The sequence below is a fragment of the Microtus oregoni genome, unplaced genomic scaffold, assembly GCF_018167655.1.
Source record: "Microtus oregoni isolate MIOR12 unplaced genomic scaffold, Mior012 000016F_ref0000370, whole genome shotgun sequence".
In the NCBI taxonomy this organism is placed as follows: domain Eukaryota; kingdom Metazoa; phylum Chordata; class Mammalia; order Rodentia; family Cricetidae; genus Microtus; species Microtus oregoni.
Window position 1 is genome coordinate 24,478,065 of NW_024543075.1, and position 18,243 is coordinate 24,496,307.

The following is an 18,243-nucleotide window of genomic DNA, read 5'->3' on the forward strand; positions in this document are numbered from 1 at the left end:
AAGACTGAAAACTGAAGACACCACCCCGACCCACAGCAGCTTCCTAGACTCTCTTGCAGATCTACCCAGAACCATCCTACTTGTCTGGCATGAACTGCAGAGAGATGCAAACTCCCCCTAGAGGACACCATCTTCCTAGACAGGAATCAGGAGACAAATCTTTGTATCACTCCACTTATTCTCTACTCTTATTCTTTACTACAGGGGAAGCAAGACTAGAAAGGTAAGTACATTATTTTTAAAAGAACCTTTTTTTTATCTGTCCATGTCCTTTAATTTATCTTTTTATCATTGAAGAAAAAGACTTTAGAATTTTGGAAACTAATATCAAACTTTGATATTGATTTAACTTTTGCACATATTAGGGAATATGTTGGTGTATGTGTGCATATTTTTGTGTGCATGCTTGTGGAAAATTTGGTTTGTTCCAGGTTTACGCTCCTCTTATCAATAGTCAGCTGCTAAAACGGGCGCATTTCTACTTGTGCAAATCTGATAACACCGTCATTGCTCAAGTACTTAGAATACCGAGGAATAGGTCCTTACAAAGATAAATGCTGCTGCACTTCCATTTTTCTACGAAAAAAATGACTCTAAGAAATATTTTTAGGTTTGGACATTCAGCTATATCTTCAGTGAAGAGGACTCATTTTTTTCCTTTCAGGGAAATATTTATTAAACAAATATATTTACATGAAGATATATAGGCATAGGATGTCCTTCCCATCCTGTAGCAGCTGTAGTAAAACCGATAACACTAGTTGTAACTGAATCTCAAGGCACCTCTGTTTTATAATCATTTCCTGTGTTGTCTTGATTAGCAAAAGCCAGGAAGACTTGGTCCAGGGTGGTCTGACTGATGGAATAATCTTCTAAATTGAATTGTTCCTTTGCTTTCTCCAAAATGCCAAACATCTTAAACAACAACAAAAGCATGCAGTTGCCATTTCCGTCTCCCTCCAGCCCCCAGAGGAGCCTCTCCTCCTCCCTTCCCCTGTGTCTGTCAAGTATATGAAGTTAAATCAAAGGACACACAGAAGGGCACAATCAGAAAGCAAAAGAAATAAGCAGTTGAGAAAGGGAGGAGACAATTTTCTGTCTCCATTATTTTGATGGATATGAATTAGTAATGGTACTTAAGGGTAGTAACCAAAGACATTTAATGTCTAGGCACTTGAAGAGGAACATAAACACTCCATAGCGTCCATGACATCAGGAACAATTCCGCTGCCCGCACCCCAAGTACCCCCTTTGTTAGTGCTCCCTCACATGCACTGGTCACCTTTCCCCAGCCGTTGTCCTTGCTGGGAATGTAGTAATGAAGGATCCCCTGATTCTCTTGCTTCAAGTCACTACCTAGGACAGGAAAATAGGACAGGTGAGTGATCTTACAGATTTCTTTTTAAACTATCAAAATAGTGCTGTATCTGCTTCATGCTAGGTATCATACAAAGGTTAAGAGTTGGGTAAACACAGGAGGAGATGTGACCTTCCAAAACCTAGTCTTTTTGGTGTGCATATATAGAAAATTATTTTAGGGAACTGACAGCAATTGTTGAGGCTTTTAAGCTCAGTAAGTTGTCAACTCATATCTCCAGTGTAAAAGTTTGAGCTTTTAATTTACTAAATGTATTTACTCCTAAGCATAATGTTGAGGATGGATAGAGATTTTTTGGTTGTGTGTGTATGAGGACACAGTTTTGAGAGAGGAGGAAGAAGGAAAAGTATGAAGATTGTGATGAGAATAACCGCCATAGGTTCATATATTTGAATGTTTGCTTCCTAGTTGGTGGAACAGTTTGGGAAGGATTAAGAAGTGTGGCCCTGTTGGAGGAGGTGTGTCTCAAAGGTGGACCTTGATGTTTCAGCAGATCATACTATTCCCAGATACTTTTCTCTCTCTCTCTCTCTGCCTCGTGCTTATGAATCAGGATGTAAAGCTCTCAGTTACCCTGTGTGCAGGTTCTAACCATGCGTGCATGTCCCCTTCCATGGTGGTTACAGGCACTAGGACTTTAAAACTGTAAGCCCCTATTAAGTGCTTTCTTTTATAAGTTGTCTTGCTCATGGTGCTTTTTCATGGAAATATAAAAGTAACTAAGACAACACAGTGTCTCATTCTTGTGATTACACCATGTTCGTCCATGTGCAAAAGGGAATTATGCACCAATCATACTACTGTGATCTTAGTTTTTTTTTTTTGTACAGATAAGGCTCTACAAACACAATTGGGGGAAGAGATGTATTCAAAAGAAACTTATGTCAATTTATAAATCACTACAACTTTAATTAAATACTTTAATTTAAAATGTTTTAAAGAATTTTATGTATTTGAAATGTGTGTGGATTTCATTAGTATTAATCTTAATGCGTATATTATTGTATGATCATGAAGAGCTCTTTTACTGTGGCATATTTCAAACATAAAACATAATAATTTTTTTAAAAGCACTTATAACACCACCCATCTAGTTAAAGTAGTATTTATCTATTCGTTGTCAGATGCAGTGTTCCAGGTTCTACAACCCATAAAAATAGGCAGTATCTCCATCAATACTGAAGGCATTTCCATTTTTTCAGTTCATCTACTTATTTAAATTAATGTAACAATTGATGTGATAATAAAGTGTATATGCATACAGATGGGCTAAACTGAGTTAAGAATATAGTATCTCTTTTTTTTTCTTTTTTTATTGAGAAAAGGAGAAAAAAAAAACAAGTTTCCACCTCCTCCCAGCCTCCCATTTCCCTCCCCCTCCTCCCACCCTTCTCCCCCTCCCCCCACTCCTTTCCCCCTCCCTCTCCAGTCCAAAGAGTAGTCAGGGTTTTCTGCCCTGTGGTAAGACCTAGGACCTCCTACCTCCGTCCATATCTAGGAAGGTGAACATCCAAACTGGCTGGGCTCCCACAAAGCCATCACATTACGTAGGATCAAACCCCCGTGCCATTGTCCTTTGCGTCTCATCAGCCCTCATTGTTCGCCATGTTCAGGGAGTCCAGTTTTATCCCATGCTTTTTCAGTCACAGTCCAGCTGGTCTTGGTGAGCTCTCAATAGATCAGCTCCACTGTCTCAGTGGGTGGGTGCATCCCTCGTGGTCCCGACTTCTTTGCTCATGTTCTCCCTCCTTCTGCTCCTCATTGGGACTTTGGGAGCTCAGTCCAGTGCTCCAGTGTGGGTCTCTGTCTCTATCTCCATCCATCACCAGATGAAGGTTCTATGATGATATGCAAGATATTCGTCAGTATTGCTCAAGGATAGGGTCATTTCAGGTTCCCTATTCTCAACTGCCCAAGGAACTAACTGGGGACCTCAGCTTGGGCACCTGGGAGCCCCTCTAGGGTCAGGTCTCTTGCCAACCCTAAAGTGGTTCCCTTAACTAAGAATTGTGGTTCCGTGCTCCCCTGTCCAACCTTCCTTTATCCCAATCCTCCTGCTTTCCCAAGGCCCGACCTCCTTCCCTTCTAACTTTTCTCTCCCCATCTCCCCTTACCCCCAACCCACCCCACCCCAAGATCCCAATTTTCTCCCCGGCAATTTTGTCTACTTCCCTTAGCCAAGAGGATAACTATATGTTTTTCCTTGGGTTCCCCTTCTTACTTAGCTTCTTTAGATTCACCTATTGTAGACTCCGTGACCCTTATTTATGGCTAGAAACCAATTATGAGTGAGTACATCCCATGTTCATCTTTTTGGGTCTGGGATACCTCACTCAGATAGTGTTTTCTATTTCCATCCATTTGCATGCAAAATTCGAGAAGTCATTGTTTTTTACCGCTGAGTAGTACTCTAATGTGTAGATATTCCATACTTTCTTCATCCATTCTTCCATTGAAGGGCATCTAGGTTGTTTCCAGGTTCTGGCTATTACAAATAATGCTGCTATGAACATAGTTGAACAAATGCTTTTGTCATATGATAGGGCATCTCTTGGGTATATTCCCAAGAGTGGTATTGCTGGGTCCAGGGGTAGGTTGATCCCGAATTTCCTAAGAAACCGAAACACTGACTTCCATAGTGGTTGCACAAGATTGCTTTCCCACCAGCAATGGATGAGGGTACCCCTTCCTCCACAACCTCTCCAGCAAAGGTTATCGTTGGTGTTTTTGACTTTAGCCATTCTCACAGGTGTCAGATGATATCTCAAAGTTGTTTTGATTTGCATTTCCCTGATTGCTAAGGAAGTTGAGCATGACCTTAAGTGTCTTTTGGCCATTTGAACTTCTTCTGTTGAGAATTCTCTGTTCAGATCAGTGCCCCATTTTTTAATTGGGTTAATTAGCATTTTAAAGTCTAGTTTCTTGAGTTCTCTATATATTTTGGAGATCAGACCTTTGTCTGTTGCGGGGTTGGTGAAGATCTTCTCCCAGTCAGTAGGTTGCCTTTGTGTCTTAGTGACAGTGTCCTTTGCTTTGCAGAAGCTTCTCAGTTTTAGTAGGTCCCATTTATTCAATGTTGCTCTTAATGTCTGTGCTTCTGGGGTTATACATAGGAAGCGATCTCCTGTGCCCATCTGTTGTAGGGTATTTCCCACTTTCTCTTCTATCCTTTTCAGTGTGTTCGGGCTGATATTGAGGTCTTTAATCCATTTGGACTTGAGTTTTGTGCACGGTGAAAGATGTGGGTCTATTTTCATTCTTCTACAGGTTGACATCCAGTTGTGCCAGCACCATTTGTTGAAGATGCTTTCTTTCTTCCATTGTATACTTTTAGCTCCTTTATCAAAAATGAGGTGTTCATAGGTTTGTGGGTTAAAATCCGGGTCTTCTATACGATTCCATTGGTCGACTTCTCTGTTTTTATGCCAGTACCACACTGTTTTCATTACTGTAGCTCTGTAATAGAGTTTGAAGTCAGGGATGGTAATGCCTCCAGAAGATCCTTTATTGTATAGGATTGTTTTGGCTATCCTGGGTTTTTTGTTTTTCCATATAAAGTTGATTATTGTCCTCTCCAGATCTGTGAAGAATTTTGATGGGATCTTGATGGGGATTGCATTGAATCTATAAATTGCCTTAGGTAGAATTGCCATTTTTACTATGTTGATCCTCCCAATCCAAGAGCAAGGTAGATCCATCCATTCTTTGGTATCCTCTTCAATTTCTTTCTTCAATGCCTTAAAGTTCTTGTCAAATAGATCTTTCACTTCCTTGGTTAGATTTACCCCAAGATATTTAATGCTGTTTGTGGCTATCGTGAATGGTGAAGCTTCTCTGATTTCCCTCTCTGCTTCCCTATCCTTTGTGTATAAGAGGGCGACTGATTTTTTGGAGTTGATCTTGTATCCTGCCACATTACTAAAGCTGTTTATCAGCTGTAAAAGTTCTTTGGTGGAGTTTTGGGGGTCGCTTAAGTACACTATCATATCATCTGCGAATAACGAAAGTTTAACTTCTTCCTTTCTAATTCGAATCCCCTTGATCCCATTATGTTGTCTTATTGCTATTGCTAGAAATTCAAGTACTATATTGAAGAGGTATGGAGAGAGTGGACATCCTTGTCGTGTTCCTGAGTTAAGCGGGATGGCTTTGAGTTTCTCTCCGTTTAATTTGATGTTAGCTGTCGGCTTGCTGTATATAGCTTTTATTATATTTAGGTAAGACCCTTGTATCCCTAATCTCTCCAAGACTTTTAACATAAATGGATGTTGAATTTTGTCGAATGCTTTTTTAGCATCTAATGAGATGATCATATGGTTATTTTCTTTCAGTTTATTTATATGATGGATTACATTGATAGATTTTCGTATGTTGAACCAGCCCTGCATCCCTGGGATGAAGCCTACTTGATCATAATGGATAATTTTCCTAATGTGTTCTTGGATTCGGTTTGCCAGTATTTTGTTGAGGATTTTTGCGTCGATGTTCATGAGTGAGATTGGCCTGTAATTCTCTTTCCTGGTTGAGTCTTTGTGTGGTTTTGGTATCAGAGTAACTGTAGCTTCATAAAAGGAATTAGGTAATGACCCTTCTGTTTCTATATTGTGGAATACATTAAGGAGTATGGGTATTAGCTCTTCTTGGAAGTTCTGGTAGAATTCCGCATTGAAACCATCTGGTCCTGGGCTTTTTTTGGTAGGGAGGTTTTTGATAACAGCTTCTAATTCTTCGCGACCAACAGGTCTGTTTAGATTGTTCACCTGGTCCTGGTGCAACTTTGGTATATGGTATTTATCTAAAAAAGTGTCCATTTCTTTTACATTTTCCAGTTTTGTGTTATACAGACTTTTGTAATAAGATCTGATGATTCTCTGAATTTCCTCCGTGTCTGTGGTTATGTCCCCCTTTTCATTTCTGATCTTATTAATTTGCGTATTCTCTCTCTGCCGTTTGATTAGTTTGGATAGGGGTTTGTCGATCTTGTTGATTTTCTCCAGGAACCAGCTTTTTGTGTCATTGATTCTTTGGATTGTTTTCTGTGTTTCTATTTTGTTGATTTCAGCCCTCAGTTTGATTATTTCCAATCTTCTACTCCTCCTAGGTGAGTCTGCTTCTTTTTTTTCTAGAGCTTTCAGGTGGGCTGTTAAGTCTTCAATATGTGCTTTCTCTGTTTTCTTTAAGTGGGCACTTAGTGCGATGAACTTTCCTCTTAGCACTGCTTTCATAGTGTCCCATAAGTTCGAGTATGTTGTTTCTTTATTTTCATTGAATTCAAGGAAGACTTTAATTTCTTTCTTTATTTCTTCCTTAATCCAGGTATGGTTCAGAAGTTGACTGTTCAGTTTCCATGAGTTTGTAGGCTTTCTGGGGGTAGCATTGTTGTTGAATTCTAACCTTAATCCATGGTGATCTGATAAGACACAGGTGGTTACTAATATTTTTTTGTAACTGTGTAAATTAGCTTTGTTACCGAGTATGTGGTCAATTTTCGAGAAGGTTCCATGAGCTGCAGAGAAGAAGGTATATTCTTTCCTCTTCGGGTGGAATAATCTATAGATGTCTGTTAAATCCATTTTCTTCATTACCTCCATTAATTCTCTAATTTCTCTGTTAGGTTTCTGTTTGATTGACCTGTCCATTGGTGAGAGAGGAGTGTTGAAGTCTCCTACTATTAGTGTGTGTGGTTTGATGGCTGCCTTGAGTTTTAGTAATGTTTCTTTTACATACGTGAGCACTTTTATATTCGGGGCATAGATATTCAGGATTGAGACTTCATCCTGATGAATTGTTCCTGTTATGAGTATAAAATGTCCCTCTCCATCTCTTCTGATTGATTTAAGTTTGAAGTCAACTTTGTTAGAAATTAGTATGGCCACACCTGCTTGTTTCTTAGGACCATTTGCTTGATAAGCCTTTTCCCAGCCCTTTACTCTGAGTAGGTGCCTGTCTTTGTGGTTGAGGTGTGTTTCTTGTAGACAGCAGAACGTTGGATCCTGTTTTCGTATCCAATCCCTTAGCCTGTGCCTTTTTATAGGTGAGTTGAGCCCATTGACATTAAGTGATATTAATGACCAGTGGTTGTTAACTCCGGTCACTTTTTTAGTAGTAGGGTTTGTGTGTTTCCCTTCTTTGAGTTGCGCTGGTGAAAGGTCTCTAGATGACTGAGTTATTGTGGGCATTGTTGGACTCCTTGGTTAGTGATTTTCCTTCTATAATTTTCTGTAAGGCTGGATTTGTGGCTATGTATTGTTTGAATTTGTTTTTATCCTGGAAAATTTTGTTTTCTCCATTTATAGTGAACGAATGCTTGGCTGGATATAGTAGTCTGGGCTTGCATCCATGATCTCTTAGTTTTTGCAGTACATCTATCCAGGACCTTCTGGCTTTCATGGTTTCCATAGAGAAGTCAGGTGTAAGTCTGATAGGTTTACCTTTCTAAGTAACTTGGCCTTTTTCCTTTGCGGCTCTTAATATTCTTTCTTTATTCTGTATATTTTGTGTTTTAATTATTATATGGCGAGGGGATGTTTTTTTTTTTGATCCAGCCTATTTGGTGTTCTGTATGCTTCTTGAACCTTTATAGGTACCTCTTTCTTCAGGTTGGGAATGTTTTCTTCTATAATTTTATTAAGTATATTTTCTGTACCGTTGAGCTGCACTTCTTCTCCTTCTTCTACTCCAATTATTCTTAGGTTTGGTCTTTTTATTGTGTCCCAAATTTCCTGAATGTTTTGTGATGAGAATTTGTTGGTTTTGCTGTTTTCTTTGATCAGTGTGTTTATTTTTTCTATGGTATCTTCAGTGTCTGATATTCTCTCTTCTATCTCTTGTAATCTGTTGTTAGTACTTGTCTCTGTCATTCCTGTTCGTTTACCCAGATTTTCCATCTCCATTCTTCCCTCGGTTTGTGCTTTCTTCATTGCTTCCATTTCATTCTTCAAGTCTTGAACCGCTTCCCTAACCTGTTTGATTGCTTTTTCTTGTTTCTCTTGGTTTTCTTGTGTGTCTTTGAGCGATTTATTCATTTCCTCTACCTTTTTGTTTGTAATCTCTAATTGTTTATGGCAGTTTTTCACCTCCTGTTTAAGGTCCTCTATTATTTTCATATAGTTCACTTTGAGTCGATTTCTTCTATTTCTTCAGGAGTAGGGTGTACAATTCTTCTTATTTCGGGATCCCTGGTTTCTGGTGGTGTCATGTTGCCTTTCAGATTGTTGGAGGAATTCTTGTATTGGCGCCTTCCCATCTCTTCCTTCAAATGGAGCCAGGAGAGGCCTGGTCTCTTGGTCCAGACTTTGCTGTGATTGACTCTCAGGGTATATCTCTTCAGTGTAGAAGCAGGAACCGTTCCCGTCCAGATGGGATTCCTCAGCAACTAAACAGGGCCGCCAGTAGCCCAATGATCCAGGGCCAACAGGATGAATGGAGCAAGTGGGGGGGGGGGGGTGGTATCCAGGAGCGCGCAGGAAGCCTGGCGCCGGAGCTGAAGGTGCCCGGCTCCCTTACAGGGGACCCTGAGGTCTGCCAGGTAGGCAGGCACTCACCGCTCTGGGTGGGTCGCCTTAGTTTAGGAGCTTAAGACTGTAGTTGAGCACTGGTCCTAGCATACAGCAGGGCAGGGTTGGGGAGGGGTGCTGGGGGTGCTGGGTCGTGCGAAAGAAAGACAGCCCTGCAGAAGGAGCTGGGGGAGGGGGCTTGTGCTCTCTTCCGGGACAGTCCGCCCCTGGATAGCACACACTCACCCGTCCTGATGGGATTCCTCAGCAACTAAACAGGGCCGCCAGTAGCCCAATGATCCAGGGCCAACAGGATGAATGGAGCAAGTGGGGGGGGGGTGGTATCCAGGAGCGCGCAGGAAGCCTGGCGCCGGAGCTGAAGGTGCCCGGCTCCCTTACAGGGGACCCTGAGGCCTGCCCGGTAGGCAGGCACTCACCGCTCTGGGTGGGTCGCCTTAGTTTAGGAGCTTAAAACTAAAGTTGAGCACTGGTCCTAGCATACAGCAGGGCAGGGTTGGGGAGGGGTGCTGGGGGTGCTGGGTCGTGCGAAAGAAAGACAGCCCTGCAGAAGGTGCTGGGGGAGGGGGTTTGTGCTCTCTTCCCGGACAGACAGTCCTGAAAGTTCAGTCAGTGTACTTGTATCTTCCTGTCTCTCCGACATTAGTTTGCAGGCTCAGCTCTTCGGCTGGCCTTCTACCAGCAAGCACAACTCCTCTGGCAGGAGAGCTCTTCTCTTCAGGAAACCTTGTTGCTCACATTATAGATAATAATAACAAACAGAAAAACAGAGTTCTCATTGTTATTTGCAAATTAGACTGTAGTTTGTAACACTTTAACGTTGGAGACTGGCGGGGAATATTCGAAACTGTTAGGGGATAATGAACGTGGGACTACTGGAAGTAATTAAAGAAGAATTAGGCATTTTATTCTTCAGTCATGGCAACTAGCCAACAAATGTCCAAAGGCCACGTGAATTAGTGGCTATCTCATTGGACCAGGGCAGATACAGTTCATGTCTGCAGACAGAGTTCTGTCTTTTTGCTTTTCATAGCTAAAAATGTAACTGGACGACCTGGGGTCAGTCCTCCCATGCTAGCAGTGCATACACTGTGAGGTGCATTTGCCTGAGGGCCCAGGGACCCTTGGATTTTTCTCTCTCTTTTCTTTTGAACCACTAGTGAGTGGTCCCCACCAGGAGAGTCCACTCGGATCAGCCTCCACCCTCTGTGGCGTCTGAGTTGCCCATATCAGAGTCAGCGGGCTTTAACACCCCGCCTGTAGAGAGAAGACATCCTTCTATAGGCCCTGTGTTGTTCATTAGCTGTTTTTGCAGTTTTCACGTTTTCAGCTATGGTATACACCCTCAAACTATACTTTACTGGTGTCCTGCCTGTCCACCCCCCCCTTTTTTTTTTCTCAAACTATCCCGGCCACTGCTGCTGATAAAATTGGTCAGATCCATGAAACAACTGTTTTCAAATCCAGCCTTTGTTCCCCGTGCCACAGCTTGTGGCATGGGGGCTCGGCATTGGGGCAGATCATGCTTCTAGGTAAAGCATGTCAGAATAGTGACTATGAAACCTCTATATCATTTGTTCAAAGTCTCCCCAACCTCACCCACCATGGCACCCACTAACTACTAATCAGCTACTTCCATGTAACTTCCTTAGATTCAGCATTTAAGTGTTAATCACTTGGTGAATGAGATCATATGGCATTTGTCTTTTTATGCATGGCATGTTTCATTGAATATAATATAATCTAGCTTCGTTCATGTTGCCACAAATGAGAAGGTTTCCCTTCATTTTCAGGATTAGTTTCTCTACTGCGTGTGTGCATGCTAACTCCCATACGTGTGTCATTTCTTCTTTATCCCCTATTCCTCACCAGATCGTTAAATCGTTTTCATTTTTGGCTATTGTGAATAATACAGCAAACATAGGCATGCATATACCACTTTGACATATTCTTTTTACTTATTTTGGATATCTAATCAGCAGTAGGTTGCTAGGCTCTAGGCTAGTGCTGGGAAGGATTTAAGAAGCTCCTGCTCTTTGTTTTTTGAATACTAGTGAATCAAATCCCCCTCAACAGGCACATCACAGGTCAGAGACATCTCAGATCAGAGACATTACAGGTCAAAGACATCTCAGGTCAGAGACATCTCAGGTCAGAGACATCTCAGGTCAGAGATATCACAGGTCAGAGACATTACAAGTCAGAGACATCTCAGGTGAGAGACAGGAGATCTGCCAGTCCAAGCTCATGGGGAGCTCTTGCCTCAAAGCATGAAGTGGACAGTGATTGAGGAAGATGCCCAACCTCAACATTTGCCTCCACAAATTCACGCACAGATGGTTTATACCTGTGCACATGTGTGCACACACATATATACCACATATAGGAACACACACATGTTTGCTTAGTAAGATTACAAGTACATTCTTTATTCTTTTTATGTAAAAGGTTTTATTATGTGAAGATATTACAATTCAATGTTTTTTCCAACATAATTTTTGATTGTTGGGAATTTCAATGCATCGCTATCACACTCACTTCCCAGTCTCCCCAAGTTTGGCCTTCACCCTTGTGACCTTCCCCCCCCAAAAGAAGGAGAAAGTTTAATTTGTGTTGCTCATAACTGGTATGGCATAGAGCATGATCAATCCTTTTTTTTACAAAAAAGATTTATTTATTTATTATGTATACAACATTCTGCCTCCATGTATGCCCACGTGCCAGAAGAGGGCACCGGATCTCAATACAGATGGTTGTGAGCCACCATGCGGTTGCTGGGAATTGAACTCACAACCTCTGAAAGAACAGCCAGTGCTCTTAACCACTGAGCCATCTCTCCAGCCCCAAGCATGATCAGTTCTTTACGGTTACATATATCTGTAGGTCTCATGGGGAAATCATAGTCACTGAGGCCAATGTTAAGGAGATTATTTAGTTTTCCCCACAGCTATTCTCCATGTCTGCTCTAGCATTGATTTCTAAAATATATTTTCAAGTTTATGTTCCTACAGTAAAACAAATATTATTTTTCATTTTCCAAAAGATGAAATTGCAACTCAGCAGCCTGGAATGCACCAGGAGCTCCTGTAAGAGTTTGCTAAAAATTGTTATTATATCAGTGCCTTATGGCTGGGAAAGAGACGGAGAAAGAAAAAAATAGTTTTTATTGCTTGCACTGTACTTTGTGGGCAGAGAGGTGTTTACCGAGTTTGTCACTCACACACAGGATTTTTGTTGAGAGAGACATGCCTACTAGAGCTTGCATTTCAAATCATATACTGGCACGCATAGCCAAAAGCCAGAATAAGATGCTTAATGAGAAGGGAAATATCCCTTAATGCTTTGCATGAATGATGTGTGAAAACAAATGAGAACTGCATTAAAATATGACTTTAAAGGTGTAACTTTTATGGATACAACAAATTATGAAGAGGCCCTAGAAGGTGATGTCAGAGTTTGGTAACAGTCTCTGCTGTCTGTGAAACTTCTTAGGTTTGCAGTAACAAAAGAAGTATGGAGGGTCACTGAACATCAGCAACACATGGAAACTGGATTTAAAGCATAAACCTCATGGGTGGTGAGAACAAAACGCAGAATTTAAGGCATCTCTAACACCGTTGAGACACCTGAACATACCTGGAAATGTCAGTGTGATATGATTTTTAAAATCCTTTAATGTTTCCACAGACTTGACCTTGGCCTTCAGAATATAAATATTTCCAAACTTGTTCTTGAGGTACTGAGGGCTGCCCAGGCACGTGAGCTTCCCTTTCACCATTATGGAGAGCCTTGTGCAGAGGGCTTCACATTCTTCCACACTTGCAAAACAAGGAAGCAAAACAACATGAAGCTAAGACATTGTGCATTCGGACATTGCCAGGATCTTGTTCTTAACCACAAGATGTATTTTCCAATGACCAAATTCATGGTTAGGGAATGTATTGTGGTGTCCAGAGGTCAAACTCGAGTGTCATTCCTTAAGCACCATCTGCCTTGTCTCTTCCTGGGCTCTGGGGCGCAGGTCACTGATTCAGGCTAGGCTAGGCTGCCTCGTCAGCGAGCCACAGGGATCTGCCTGTTTCTGTCCAGCACTGGAACTGGAAGCATGCAGCACCTTTAAACATAGTTTACACTTTAGTTGTCTGTGTATAGGTGTTGTGCCTGCATGTATGTCTGTGGAGTATGTGTGTCCACATGCATGTGTGCACGTACCCATGAAGTCCTGAGGAGGCATTGGATTGATTCCCTGGGACTAGAGTTACAGATGGCCATGAACTGCAATGTGGGTGCTGGGAATTGAACCTGGGTCCTCTGGAAGAGCAACTTAACTGCTCTTAACTCTCCAGCCCCACACCCAGCTGTTTTGTTTTGTGTGTGGGCTCTGGGAATTCAAGTCAGGTCCGAATATGTGAATAGCAAACACTTTACTAACTGAGCTACCTCCCCAAGCCCTGAGAGGTGTGCATTTTTAAAGGATAAGTAACGGAACACCAAATCCTCAAATGTACATATCTCTAACTTCCTGTTCTCTACCTAGACTTCATCTTTAAAAACACACTGAGGATTCATGGCCATCTCATTTATTAGGATTAATATGAAACTTAATTCCTAAAAATAAACTCATCGCTCAACCATGTCCTGGCCCCCAAATAATTGACCAGTATAACTACCATAATTCTTGCCAACCCTTAACCCAGCTTTCCAAAGAGCCACACCTGTGGGACGTTATAATGACGGCCTTTCCATTTTCCCGGATCTTTATCACTGTGTTCCAGAGAAGGCGCCGCGCTTTTGGGTCCATGCCAGTAGATGGCTCATCCACTAAGATAACGGAAGGCTTTCCCATTGTGGCGATAGCAGTGCTCAGCCGACGTTTGTTTCCTCCACTTTAGATCAAAGATGGAGACACACGGAAGATCTATCAGTTATCTCCAGGAAAGACCTAGCACAGACACTCCTAGTACTGAGAATTCCAAAACGCCCCAGGTGTAGACATCCTCATGTAGATTCAGCATGGCTTTGACAAAGCATCAGGGCCAAGAACATCTGCGTATACGCACATGTAACATAGAAGGGCAAACTTTCACATGTGTGGTTTTGGCTCCGTTTGTTTAGTTGTTATTAGGGTGCATAACCGCCACCCTAATTTGAAGGTCTACATTTCATAGGAACAGTAGGGAAAAGAACACATGCCCTATTCAGGTTTCAGAGTCATAGTTCAAATAGAATCAGGACATGAAGTTTTATTTCTGAAACGTGGAACTGTTACTGGCATCTGAAACCCAACAGAGTAAGATGGTGTCCATCTTAGCATTGACTGTCAACTTGACGTGACCTTGAATTTCACCTGCTCCAGTAATTAACTTCTCTTATCAGGTGGGTTTGTGACTGTCTGTGAGGTACCCTGTTGATTATTAACTGATTCAAAAGGGCTTATCAACGTAGGTCCTGAGGTAGATAAGAAAGGTCACTAAGCTCAAGCCTGTTAGCAAGCCAGCGAGCAAGCAGCATCCTCCTTACATCCTATCTGTACACCATTGGTTAGAAGTGAATTCACTGGGTGGAGATAATGGTACGTGGAACAGTAAACAATCTTGCCCAGGTTTCTACCCTGACTTCCTTACTTCCTTTGATGTCAGACTCTGACCTGGAAGTGGAAGCCAAATGAATCCTTTTCTACTCCAAGTTGCTATTTTTTTTATTTAGCTTTGGAGCCTGTCCTGGAACAAGCTCTTGTAAACCAGGCTGGCCTGGAACTCACAGAGATCCGCCTGCCTCTGCCTCCCGAGTGCTGAGATAAAAGGTGCATGTCACCACCTCCTGGCATCTCTCTCCTATTTTTTTTTTCTGAAATCCAGTTTCTCTGTAGCTTTGGAGTCTGTCCTGGAACTAACTCTTGTAGACCAGGCTGGCCCTGAACTCACAGAGATCCGCCTGCCTCTGCCTCCCGAGTGCTGGGATTAAAAGCATGCATCATCACCGTCCAGCTCCCTAAGTTGCTTTTTGTCAGAGTGCTTTATCACAGCATCAGAATGAAGCTAGGACAGATGGTAACACACTCAGGTAATTGTGTGACAGAGAAGCTTAGGTGCAGCTTTCACGTGTGTCAAACACCAGGAACAAGGAATGCTTAGTCATTATGAGCGTCAGTGACAACAGTAGTTAAGAAGTTATGGAATAATGGCTCACCTGTAGGTGCTGATGACGTAGTTGGCATGGGGCTCTAGATCCAAGGCGTTCAAGTGCTTGCCCACATGGTACTGAATCTGATGCTCAGGGACTCCCCATATTCTTGCATACATGACCATTATTTCCCAACCGGTCATGAATTCCAGCAAAGCATCAAATTGAGGACAATAGCCGATTTTTGACCTCACCTAATAATAATAATTGTTGTAAGTGAAAACTCAAGTCATCTAGCACCCTGTGGACATTCATCGACGAGGCAGGAGTCTGCAGCTCTCCAGACCATGTCTGAAGGGCTACAAAATTATGGCTGGTGAGTCTATTGTAGTCTAATGGAATGACCAGTTCTCATGTATAGTTTTTTTTTTTTTTTTTTTTGGTTTTTCGAGACAGGGTTTCTCTGTGGCTTTGGAGCCTGTCCTGGCACTAGCTCTGTAGACCAGGCTGGTCTCGAACTCACAGAGATCCGCCTGCCCTCATGTATAGTTCTAATAGTCATGGGGAGAAAGAAGTCAGAAAGCAAGTCCCAAGTCCCACTCAGTTTGTGGTAGTGTTAAGACAATAGGTCTTCCTCTTATTAATCAGGGGCTCCAAGGAGCATGGTCAATGTGGATCATTTCTTTACTGTCCAACCTACACAGCCCTGTACATGCCTGTCTCTTTGTAAGGCTGAACAAAACCAAAGACAGCCCTCATCTGTGCAAATAGAAGCTCAGAAATGATGGCTGTGTTTCCAGTAGGTGCACACAGCCTAGTTAGCTAGAGAAAAAGGCTTTAAACTTATATTAATAATTAATTTATATTTATCCTAGATTATTAGTGCTCATAGTGTTGGCATGGTGCAAATCCCATCCTCTTTGGCTAAAATGCTTCTAAGGATAGCATGTTTTCCACTCATACCTTTCTTTTGTTCTCTCTTTAGGATTCCTATACTAACGATATAATAAGAATGCAATTAGTACAAGTAAAGCTAGAAAATGATTATCTCAGACATGAGCAGAAAGTACCAGTGGTGACCCTCAGCTTCTATCTCATGCTGATTCTAAGCACAGCGATGGAAAATAAACAACTCAACTCCTGAGAAACAATAAACAACATCAGAAAGTGGGGAAAACTATAATTGCTAGAGTTACCACATTGTCAGTCCAGTTCTGAGCAAAAATGACAAGCACACAATGAAATAGAAAATGCAGTTCAGTCATGGGAGTGGGACTCGGAAACCTGAAAAAAGTTATGATGGCAAATCTGCTCAGCAAAGACCTGGGAAGAATCATCTTAGATGCTAAATTAACTAAAGGAGCTTGTGGAGAAAGTCAAGGAAACATAGTTATTAATAGAGAAATAAACCCCAAAAGGAAACATAACAGGCATGCATTGCTGTAAGGACAGGGTGTGGGTGCTCCAAAGGTGTAGTAGTTCAAGAACACCTCATTAGCCAGTGGGTGGATTGTGAAAGGAACCATAAAATACCTTAGAAATTATTTAGAGATGAGTGAAAATGAAAATCATCATATCTCAGTTTATGGGCCTTAGTAAAATCAGAGTGTGGGGGTATTTATAATTATTCTGTCTCATTGAGCTCATAGTCGGAGTTGTCCTAAAGTAGTGACTGGTGAATTACTGGAAGGGATTGGCCCAAGCCACTCAGCGGTGGATGTGATTTGAAGGAGGATGCACTAAGTACAGACAGCAGCAATGTCCTCTCTGGGTTTGGGCTAGTTTCTACATGGTTAACAATAAGTCTAACCTTTCAGTTTGAAGTAACAACCTAAAATCTTCTCAGTGTATTAAAATGGTTCTTAACACCTTGCAGGCGCTGGACTGTTTTTCTCAGAGGGCCATGATGTTGACTCTCAATTCAGGTTTTGCTCCCGATGACAAATCACCTGACGCCCTTTGAGTCCTGACAGTCTCAGGTGGGCAGTTCCATTGCCCTTCTGTGTCCTCAGGGGTCCGACACGTGCTGTTGACTCCCAGAATGGTAAACTGACATTCTTTTCTGCTTGAAGCTCTTGCCATACTTTTGCCCGAGGTTACCCATCTTTTCTAGCTCCTGCAGCCGGAGGCCGGCACAGGAGACAAAGGCTGGAGGTCTTGCTTTGATTTGCGACCACTCTGAAAGGCCATCCTGTTTTAGAGCTCTCAGTGACATGGATCAAGGACCCAGTTGCAGCCAAACTGCATGCAGATCATTCTCTGCTCGTTTTTGCTGCCTTGCACCCTTCCAGCCCTGTGCAATGCATGTCTTCTACACTGTAGTTAGAACTTGCCTTCTACTCATACAGTTTCAAAAGAAACTCTTCTCATAGGTTATGTTCTTATGGCCTTTACAAATGTATTTTTTTCCTCTCCAGAAGCCACAGCATCAACATCTGTGCCTATCACCATTGCCATGTCTTATCCCTAGCCGCCAGCCTACTGCCTGTATCCTATGAGCCATCACTCTGTTTGCATCTTAGCCTGAAATTGCTTACCTTTAGGATGTTCTTGGTGATGCTAATGCCATCAACGAACACATCCCCGGTGGTAGGAGTCCGTTCTCCAGTCAAAATTTGGAAGGTAGTTGTTTTACCTGTGCCATTGAATCCCAGTAATCCAAAGCACTCCCTCTCTTTGATAGCCAGGGAGATATTTTTCACAGCCAGAGTTAGTGGGCACTTAAAGTATATCTTTAAAAAGGCACACAAAACACAATTTAGTAAAGGATATTTGTGGGTTACATAAATAGATATTGTGGGCAAAGTAGTCACACCCTCAGAGAGTGACACAAGAAGTTCCTACAAGAGTTTGCAAAGGTTCTGAAGAACCACGATGAGACTGACACCCACAGATGTTCCTAACAGGGCTGAAGGCAGAACAGGTGCCGTGGAATGCCCTTACCTTGGTGAGCTCCTTAATAAGAACTGGAGAATTCAGAAGCTTTTCAGGCTGGTATAGAATTTTCCTTCTCTCATTTTCTACATCTTTATCTTCAGATTCCCCAGATAATTCCTTGGAAATTCTATCCTGTATTTTTCAAGACAAGAATCATGCATGTGGATAACTTTTCAGAGGCATCTGTCCTCAATGTAGTGGGTTTGTGAAAAATTAACTGAGGTATAATATTGTACATGTTTAAACGAATGCGTTGAGCCACTCCAAGGGGCTTTCTGAGTGCTATTTCAG

At 42.1% G+C, this 18,243-nt stretch overlaps 1 protein-coding gene across 1 annotated transcript in view; it reads right to left on the reverse strand.

Moving 5' to 3' along the window:
• Positions 1–774: 774 nt before the first annotated feature.
• LOC121457683 (phospholipid-transporting ATPase ABCA3-like) overlaps positions 775–18,243 on the reverse strand; it is an 80,798-nt gene continuing 63,329 nt past the window's right edge. Inside the window, 7 exon segments of the mRNA XM_041666605.1 lie at positions 775–915; positions 1,283–1,356; positions 12,529–12,710; positions 13,608–13,778; positions 15,082–15,269; positions 17,553–17,747; positions 17,959–18,084. Of these exon segments, the coding sequence (XP_041522539.1) occupies positions 775–915; positions 1,283–1,356; positions 12,529–12,710; positions 13,608–13,778; positions 15,082–15,269; positions 17,553–17,747; positions 17,959–18,084 (1,077 nt within the window).